The sequence below is a fragment of the Dermacentor silvarum genome, chromosome 3, assembly GCF_013339745.2.
Source record: "Dermacentor silvarum isolate Dsil-2018 chromosome 3, BIME_Dsil_1.4, whole genome shotgun sequence".
NCBI lineage: Eukaryota > Metazoa > Arthropoda > Arachnida > Ixodida > Ixodidae > Dermacentor > Dermacentor silvarum.
In genome coordinates, this window is record NC_051156.1 from 158075277 (window position 1) to 158085522 (window position 10246).

Sequence of the window (10246 nt, forward strand, 5' to 3'; positions counted from 1 at the left end):
CATTTCATTTGAAACTTTATAGTTCATCTTGAATGCATGTAGCTGTCCTGGAGCTTTAGAATCTATTGGCAATGCTAAACTTCAAAGTTCAACAGCACTTCGTTGTTTTCTGGTTTTTTGTTTTTTGAGTTGGTTAGTTTTTTTTTGTTTTTTTTTGGTGGGGGCTGCTGGGGAAAAAATGGGAGAAACTGGCACGCTCCCAGTTTCTCATGAACTTGCTGGTAGGCGACGTGGCACAGCGAAAGACAGTCGTAAGTGGTGGACGAATGGAAACTGGCGCACACGAACGCTATAATGTGACAACCCAGGCGCCAGCCGTCTCTCATTAAATATAACGACGGTTGTGGCAAGGTGGCTTTAAACCTCCTTGCGTTATGACCCAACATATTTTCAGGCGGTAAGCCGTGGTTTCTAAAGGGTTGCAGAAAATAGCGCCCCTTTCTCGTCGCAATCATTCTCTCTCTCTCTGCCTTCATCAGCTGCCACACGCGTCGGTCGCAGGTATAATGGGCTCCAAGGAAGCAGCGAAGACATGCCTTTGTGACCGCGGTAACATTATAGAGGCTTTAATAGTCGAAGATCTTCAAATTATCTTGCCAGATTTGCCAAGCTCTGAAAGCAGTATTCTTGCACGGAGATTTTCGTGCGTGAACCTGTAACGCTGAAATTTTTGTGGTGCTCTTAACACAGTGAATGGCTGCTCCCTAACATTGTGGCTTCGGACGCCGACCAGATAAATCACACGTATGGGCCATGACCCTAAGCAGTCCGAATGTGACGAAGCGGTTGATTGACTTGAAGGCGCTGCCATGGTTCAAGACATGTCCGTGGTGAGTGTAAGGTGCCGAGATGCTCATGTTACTGGCTTTTATTGCGATAGCAATTATATGGACACTCAAAAGCAGATTTCTGCCGTCGCCGTAGCCGTCGCCGTCGCCGTCGCCGTGAGGTTCCGTATGACGTCAATGGAGGTGAAATCGTCGCCGCGCGCCGAACGCTGCATGTGCGAGTGAAAGGGCGCGAGGGGCGCGCGCTTTCACGGGGAGTGAACGCACGGCGGAGAACAAACGCGCGTTCTGCGCCGTGCTCGCTTAAGGGCTGCAGAAGTAAGCGTCTCTTTCCTACTTTACAATCACCATATATGTAGAGCAAACGCGCCTTCTTCCGACGCGCGAGAGGCCGTGGGGGAGGGGGGGAGGGGGAGGGAAGGGAGGCTACGTTTAGCTGCGGCACCAAGTGCTTATTTATATCAGAGGCTCCGGCAACAGTCACCAACGCCGCATGCATTTTGAGCGAACGCGGGCAAAACGCCGACGGCGTCGACAATAGTTCTGCGTGTTGCCGGTGCTGCTGCATGTCCAAGTTTATACAGCTGATAAAGCTAATATAATTACTCCGTATAGCTCTCTACAAATTTGCTATCGCAATTGATGCTTCGCCTTTCAGGTGAAACTGCGACAACTTTTCGGATACGTCGACTCCTAAGGCACCCGTTGATCCGCGGTGATAAGATCATCGGAGAGCGAGGACTCAACGGTGCGCATCATCGACGTGACCGAGACAAATGACGTGGCCAAGGTAGGTAGCGGAGATGCGGTCACAAGTGGATTAGAATGCGAGTCCTCAACTTTCAGCAAGCGAAGGCATACTATAGCAGACGACGACAACAACGCTCTGTGGCATGCAGCCCTGCCAAAACTACGCGCACGTGATGGCACGTGCGAAGATTCTGCTCTTGTGTTACATAGTGCCACTGAGGATAGACCACTAGAAACTTCTTCATAACCTGCCAAGGCAACACACTACTCAGCGAAAGGCGAAGCCGTCCAGTAATAGGAACTTCTGCACCGGCGGCTGTCTGGGACCGGGTCGCTGGAAGCGTCCTTTGGAACGCGCGTCGAAACTTGGACCATACTTGGACGCTGACAGCCTCTCCTGCATGGAACAGCATAGTCTTTCAGTGAACTCGTTCGCGGAACGCCAGTGGTGTTTCCTCTGGAAGGCTAGCGACGTCTCGTGCACAGAACGCCATCGCGTCGGTTTAGCAGTTAAAAGACCCCTACAAGTCAAGTAGACAAGCCAAGGAGACACGGCTTGCGCTGCAGCATGGAGGGATCGCCTACTAAGTCACCCCGCAGACGCAAATGCGTCAGGGCAGTGCCAAAGCGCACCAGGAACAAGAGGGCTGTCGTCAAGCCGTTTTTGCAGTGCGGCGAGTCCGAAGGCGCTTATCAGGGTAAGCACCGTACTCCCAATCCACCGGCTCCATATTGTGAACATTCCTCCTGAAGCATCATTTAGATAAGATAGATACGGCACATTAAATGTGAGCCAGGAATGGCTTCTAGGAAAACATCGGGATGGGTGTATCAGAGACGCAGACGCAGGGGGGTACATGAAACGTTTTGTGCGTGCTGCAGACGATGTATGGCCACTAGGGTACCGAAAGGACCTCACCACATACACAAGTTACATTTATTCATGCATTAGAAAGTTTGCATGCTTGTGCTGCAGCTAGGGGGCTGAGAGCGGGGGGTCCTGCGATCTAATTTTGCAATCGTGCTCCCACACTATTCGCGGTGGGCTCGTTTGTTTTGCAGAAGTTGTTTGGACACGTCGAGGGCGCCAGACATGTCCGTATACCTACCTACTCTAATTGTCAATGCACACGATTGCAAAAGGTCACTGTTATGCCCGTTACATTTTCCGATCACTTTCCCGTAAAATGTCAGAGACCTCAAAGAAAAACAGCAATTCTTCTTCATTGGAACTTCCTACAAACAATTATATACGTGATATAAGAAGTGAAGAATCATTCAACGTAGCGGTGATGAGCGAAATATGAGAAAATACATGAGGATAGTATGGGAAAAATAGGTGAACCAAGGGAAATTTTTCAAGCAATGAAGAATAAAAGCGAAAGATGCTACATTTGAATGTATAAATAAAAAATGTCGCAGTTTCACTCGAAAATCGAAGCATCAATTGCGATAGCAACTTAGTAGGGAGCTATACGGAGTAAATATAGTAGTTTTATAAGCTGTATAAACTTGGACATGCAGCAGCACCAGCAACGCGCAGAACTTTTGTCGACGCCGTCGTTGTTTTGCCCGCGTTCGCACCGAACACGCGCGGCGTTGCTGACTGTTGGCAGGGTCTCTGGGGGCGGCTCGGAGGTTTTAGACGAGATCAGAACGGGGAACTCGTCGAGCAGCGTCGGAAGGCTTTACCACCTTCTCGCCTCGCAACGTTTTATATAAATGCGCATTTGGTGCCGCAGCTAAACGTCGCCTCCCCTCCCGTCCCCCCAAGGCCTTTCGCGCGACGTGAGAAGTCGTGTTTGCTCTGTGCGATTGTACAGGAGGAAAGATACGCTTAATTCTGCAGCTCTTCAGGGAGCACGGCGCAGAACGCGCGTTTGTTCTCTGCCGTGCGTTCGCTCCCCGTGAAAGCGCGCGTCCCTCGCGGCCTTTCACTCGCACATACAGCGTCCGGCGCGCGGCGACGATTTCATCGCCGTTGACGTCATATGGAACCTGACGGCGACGGCGACGGTAGAAATCCTCTTTGAGTGTCCATATAATTGCTATCTCAATAAAATTTCGTGTTCTACCGATTGCTATAAAACAGGGATCAACCGTAAGTGAAATATGTCTATTCACTGAAGCTGCCGCATGTTTATTGCACGGGAAGAATGCAGAATTGTAATAGCAGAAATGTGCACAATGACGTCAGCGTGGGTGCGCTCACATCGAACCGTGCCATGCCGACTCAATACCAATAGACAAGTGGCGCATCTCCTCCAGCTTGACGACCGACGCCGACGACCATGACAAGTCCTTGTGGTAGCTGAAGTAATTGACGTAACACCTAGTCAGAGTTGTCGAACGACTCAATCGCGACCGGCAAACATCCGCCGGAGACACTGGACTGCAGGCATTTCACCGCTCCTAGATGGCGACTATCACATCCGTTACATCCGTTGCCGGAAATCAGTAGTGAAACCAGGGATAAAACAATTTCGTGTTAAAAACAAATACCAGTTCCGCCCAAACGCGAAGCATTTAAAACGGTAGCAATGTTTAGCGTTGCGTTGAAGGCGTCTCAGAACGCTTACCTGACGTGGAGCGTGCATGGTGGGAGTGGGCCAGTGGCGTTTCAAGCATCACACCTATGCTCTATCTGGCAAGTCGTTTGCAGCGGTGATGAAGGTACGAGGCGTACACAGGCAATATCCATGCGCAGCGGAATATAGCTCCGGGCGTAACTGTCGAATGACAAGATTAGAGTTTTGTGTTTGTTTGGTACATGATCCCTTAAAACGATACGTGTGATGTTTGTACCTTTGCGTTTGCACACCGTATACCGCGAATTCAGCAGCCGTTATGCAGACGATGCGGCGCGGATGAACACCTCTGAAGGGGCATTCGACTTTCCTATTGGCGAAAGAGTCCGGCAGCTTCTACAGGGCTGCAAATGACTTGTTATATGGACTATAGATGTTGGACAAGATGAGACCGAAATAAAACGGTTGGCGTTTGTCAGCGTGCACCCAATGGATTGCATAAACTTAGTTTGACATTTACACTACCTTCCGCTCAGACTGCAGTGTATGCACCACGGCGTGGTATGCATACAACTGTTTAACAGGAACGCTTATGTGTGTGACAAAGTGGTCATGCCAGGAGTGCAACCTAGGCCGGTATTTTGTAGCGATGCCTTTAAAGTAATAACGCCTTTTCGCGCTTATCGCGCTTTGTCAGTGGTCATGCAGAGCGACGGGCCGCTCGCATTATCAACGTTGATATCGTGAGGGGACTGTCGCTCTGACCACTGACAAAGTGCGATAAGCTCGAAAAGGCATTATTAGTTTAAAGGCATCGCTACAAAATACCGACCCTATAATGCTTTCCTGGCTCCGGTAGAATTTACTGAGCGGAGCGTGACGGTGTGTTCACTTGGCTTCATGCTTTTGTGAGCCAAACGCACTCCGCGTCTGCGCAGGCCTCCACGCGCTGGCCGCGCATGCGCTGTCAATAGTAGAACAGCACGACAACGGCGATGACGTAAATGCGCCACTAGCGTTCGTTTATCACAAGAAAAATGAAGAAAAAGAGACTAAGAATAGCGACTTGAAACGCTAACAGCAATTAAATGCGAGAAACCAGGAGCGCATGCGGAAGGTCTGCGCAATATCAAACAAAAGCTAGTACTTTATGCATGATGAGGAGTGTTTGTCGCAGAGCGCTCGTGCGAACCAGAACAGACCCGGTAGCTTGAGCTGAAAATCGTACAAAACGTGCATTCGGACGTGAAAAAAAAAAAAAAAAAAAAAAAAAAAAAAACGACACGTCCGGCGGAACTATATCGACGGTAATAAAATAAAAGGGGTGTAATGCCTGACAAAAACAGCAGCACAGGCGCGTTTTCACGACGCTATGAGACGCTTGATATATCTAAAAACATCTACATCAACGGACTATATATATATATATATATATATATATAGTCCATTGATGTAGATGTTTTAAAGAAAAGGAAAGTCTGGACTTTTACGTGACAGCACCAAACTATGATTATGGGGTACGACGTAGTGTGGGACTCCGGTTTAATTTCTCCCACCTTGGGTTCCTTAACGTGCACGCAATCGTGGCGCGGTACAAGGGCGTTTTTGCATTTAGCTCCCATCAAAATGCGGCCGTCGCGGTCGGGATTCGATTCCGCGCCTCTCGGGCTTAGCAGTGCCACGCCAGAGCCACTGCGCCACCACGGCTGGTATTTTTAAGAACGTCTGGACCCGCAGTACAACAGCGAAAAAGTAGGATTAAAATCGCCAATGTCACAAATGGAACTAGAAAACGTCAGAGATAAATTTAACCTCAGCAAGTCGCCAAAGCCCGACGAACTCAATGCTTCGTGGTAGAAGACCTTTCAAACAGAATTATCTCGGGTGCTTACAGTAGTCTTTAACGAATCGCAGGAAGTAGACCGAAGCCTTTCTCCGGTCGTTTGGTGAAGCACATAATGTCCTGATGCCTAGAAGGTAACAGAAAAAAAAGATATAGTTGAAATTGGCTTTCTCATAGAGGTCCATGTCTCTGACGTATTGGGAGTATAAAATATTGATGAAAGTACTACCACGGCGACTCGCCCAACATGTGGGATTATGCGATGGCCCACTGCGGGTAATATACATAAGATACGGCGAGTCCTTGAGTGCTGCGACATCGCACAAACAGGGGTAGCAATATTGGTGATCTGTCTAGAGAAAGCGTTCGATTGTGCACATCACGCTCATTTGCTTGCCGTCCTGGACTACAGCAGTCGCTGCGAACTGCCATTGACCTCACTTTTCACTTTACTTTGACTTCCCATTTCACCCCAAGATGCAAAACTGTGAACAGTGAGAACTATTGTCATGCGCTGCGAACTAAACTGAAACCTGCAACCAGATCCAAACGTAGTGGAAAACTGCGAAAAGGTATCCTACAGCAAGATAACGCTCGGTCGCATTCTGCCAAAACGACGGCCGTTACGGTAAAGGAGTTGGGATTCGAATTGCTGGAACACCTGCCATACATTCCAGTCCTGGCTCCAAGCGATTTTCATATGTTTGGACCATTGAAGGAAGCGCTCAGGGGACGAAGATTTGCAACAGATGCAGAAATCATTGATGCGGTGCAAAATTGGTTACAGGTGCAACCCAAAAACGTTTTCCGACGGGATCAAAAAATGTCACAGTTTCGCCCTAAGGGCGAAGCAATGAATGCGATAGCAACACAGCAATGTCATATATACGAAGTAAGGTGAGCGGCTTTGGTAGCAATATGAATTGTAGTAAACATGAGCTGATTAAGTAAGCAGGTGTGCTGCGGCGTAAGTAGACCGACATGAAGAGAGACTGGATGACCACGAGAAGGCGCGTGTGAAACGGTGGTGTTGATGAGAAGCACTTCCCGTGGGCAGCGCGTGCGAAGGGACACACCTGTAGCGCTGCACTGCCGATCCGCGCAGCATTACATGTGTAGCGTGCGTTGGAAAATGTGGCCCGACTAACTGAATGAACAAGCGTGGTGTGAGCGCGCGCAAACAAACATGAATAGATCACACTGAATGACTGCAGACAACGACTGTCAAAACGCTGGCAGCAAGCACGCTGCAGCGGGCGAAGGTACGTGCTTCAACAGAAACTGAGCGGCGAATGCACAGTGCATAAAGGTCAGAGCCGTGTGGAGATAAGAGACGGTGCGGGCGAGCGACGAGCGCGGTTGTTGGCAGAGTAGAAGTGCGCCCCCCCCCCCCCCCCGCTCCCACCGGCGCTGGCTTCCCGCTTCCTTGCTTGCGCGTGGGAGAGATAAGAGACGGTGCGGGCGAGCGACGAGCGCGGTTGTTGGCAGAGTAGAAGTGCCCCCCCCCCCTGCTCCCTCCGGCGCTGGCTTCCCGCTTCCTTGCTTGTGCGTGGGAGATTGAGTGCGTTCGCTCTCCATGATAGCGCGCGTCCCCGCACGCTTCCGCTCGGGCATACGGCGCGCGGGGAAGATTTTATCTATACGGAACCTCACGGCGACGGCGACGCCGACGGCAGAAATCCGGTTGAAGTGTCCATATAATTGCTATCGCAATAAAAGCTTGTGAAACGTTGGGCAAAGTGTGTTCAAGTGCAGGGAGGTTATGTAGAAAAACAATATATGTTTCAGTTTGCTATCATTAGAATAAATGAAGCTTTTCTCAAAATTCCCTTTGCTTTCTGACTTCCCCTAGTACATCACGTGGGCTCTCCGAGCTCCGATATGACAGAATGGGCGAGAACGACCGCTGCGTGTGGGGTACCTCGACACCGTGCATTATTGCCTTCGAACATTTCGTTTGATATTATTTCCGGTGTTACTCAGCGCTTAACATTGCTTTTTGCAGCACAACGGTCATTTTCTGCTGAACGTCCCAGGTGAGGGGCAGATTCACGTAAGAACTTCCATGGCACCTGCTTTGTCAAACTTAGGTAATCGAATGTGCTCGCAATCACTCAAAATGCAGCTCCAGCTCGTGAACTTAAATGTAAGCACTTCTCTGTATGGGTACATATAGTCTGGGAGAAGAGCACCCCCCTTAGTTATATTTCTGCACTATTCCCAATTTTGTGCAGGTGCTGACGCGGCTACAACTTGGGCCAGAAGCCTGTATCTCTATGCGTTGCCTGCGCTGCCCGAGCAGAGCGGCGCCGTTGATGGTCAACCTGTTTCCAACTTCGATTTCTACTCGAAGCCTCCAGGACAAGGAAGAAGCGATCACCGTGACCAGATCCAAGACAGCATGCCAGCTGCACGCAGTCAAGGCAATGGATCCCGAGCCGATGGTGCCCAGTTTTCTGCTTGCCTCAAGGACGAAGACGGTGTCGACTGGGACGATCTAGTCTCCCGCCTCGATCTCAGTTTCCTTGACGATTAGATTTAAAAAAACGTATCTGGAAAAAAAGTGGCATAAATTTGGAAAATGTAATGCAAAACTGCTTGCCACATTACTCACAAACAGTTGTAATCGCCACTAACAGAGTCGTATAGCGTTAGCCTCAGTGTGACATGAAACATGTGTCCATACCGGTAGTTGCGTTAAAATGAAAGCGCGCCATTTATGCCCATGTGTGAAGACCTGCCAACCATGTCTACAGTAAAAGAAATATATTCTGTGCGCCACTCAGACTTTCAGCATTTGCATACGCGAAACATGTTAATCGGCTTCATTTGTATCTGTCTACATAAAAGTGAACTTCAAATATATATCGGCTTTCTAACTGATTATTATCAGAAATGAGAGTTAAACAGAGGACATCATGCGAGATGTTAAGAACTTGTAAAAAGAATGAAAAAAAAACCGAGGGTAACAAAGTGTCAAAGAACTTCTAAACTGGGCTTTTCCTTCTTTCGATTTCAACAGCAGTTTAACAACGTGCCAAACAATTTATTGGGCGGCAAAAGAAATCGCACGCCGCTTGTGTCCCAACTTGTTCTAGTCTTTCTTTATCAAATTTAGCACGCATACGAATAAGAAACCCTCGACTGCTCTGATATAATCAGAATCTTACACATCAGACTGGCCACCTGTGGCTACATTTTGGTTTTGTGGTGCCTCAGCTAACTTTATGAGCAACTAGCCAACCCCATACATTCGAAACAAGCTCAACCTTCTTCAGGTTGGTATCAACTAACGTTCCGGCCGATTATATTGGTCGTACTTTGATTGTGCATTGATATGCGTAAGTGGCTCTGCTAGCAAGCAACTCGACCAGCGCCCACGCCATGCAGACCGACTTCCATAACCGAGATTCAAGCCTTACAGTACCAGATCATGATCGAACCTAACTTGAGACTGTCGGAGGCACTATTTACATCCATCGACAGCAGCCCCACTGGAGGTTTTTATATTGCTATTGAAGTGCAGATTAGCATTCGTCCCAGCTAATGCGTCATAACATCGATGTAGAAATTACATAACTAGTCATTATATGTGGATATTCTCGTTCTTTTCCACTGTATTGCTACGGAACAGTATTTGCGATGACGACCCCGCAGGGGCGTCTGCGTCAGCAGGCGTTTGGTGTGTTGCGACACCACGGACCCGAGCACACGAGGGTTGGTCCCTCCCGCGTGTAGCCGTGCGCGGCTTAGCCGTGTCCGGGGAAAAGGGGATCCTGGGGGTTGAGCTGATGCCGGGTGTTCGGACCTTTATGGCCCCCCGGCGGAAGCAACACACCTCTTCGGCCTCGGCTTCACGTAGACGGCACCCCCGGACTGACCCACCCGGGGGAAATCGGCAGTCGCTTTTTCCTGTCCTCCTCACTCCAACCTTCTACCCGAGCACATGGGGGTTGGACCCTCCCGCGTGTAGCCTTGCGCGGCTTAGCCGTGTCTGGGGAAAGGGGGATCCTGGGGGTTGAGCCGATGCCGGGTGTTCGGACCTTTAAGGCCCCCCGGCGGAGGCAACACACCTCTTCGGCCTCTGCTTCACATAGACGGCACCCCTGGGCTGACCCACCCAGGGGAAACCGGCAGTCGCCTTTTCCTGTCCTCCTCTCCACCTTTCACTTTCCTATCCTCTTTCCCTCAACTCTCCTGTCTCCTCCTCTCTTCTTAGTTCTTTTTCCTGGCGGCTAGGGTTAACCTTGTGTGGCTAACTACCCTGAGTTACGCCATATTGGGTTATAGTTGCGGTATACAGCTGGCGTGGGCAGGACTTGCAAGTTCTCGACGCG

The 10246-nt window shown here is 49.6% G+C and overlaps 1 protein-coding gene across 1 annotated transcript; it reads left to right on the top strand.

Annotated features, from left to right (window-relative positions):
- Positions 1 to 1644: 1644 nt before the first annotated feature.
- On the top strand, positions 1645 to 8759 carry LOC125944554 (uncharacterized). Its single transcript, XM_049665051.1, has 2 exons — positions 1645 to 2236; positions 8144 to 8759. Exons 1-2 carry the CDS (start codon positions 2107 to 2109, stop codon positions 8443 to 8445), a joined length of 432 nt encoding a protein of 143 aa, XP_049521008.1. The 5' UTR covers positions 1645 to 2106; the 3' UTR covers positions 8446 to 8759.
- Positions 8760 to 10246: the final 1487 nt, after the last annotated feature.

Bases quoted from the DNA above. Each gene is read 5' to 3' on its own strand.
- LOC125944554 (XM_049665051.1), top strand. From the start codon at position 2,107: ATGGAGGGATCGCCTACTAAGTCACCCCGCAGACGCAAATGCGTCAGG. The intron at 2,237-8,143 runs GTAAGCACCGTA...AATTTTGTGCAG, and splicing joins GTCCGAAGGCGCTTATCAGG to GTGCTGACGCGGCTACAACT.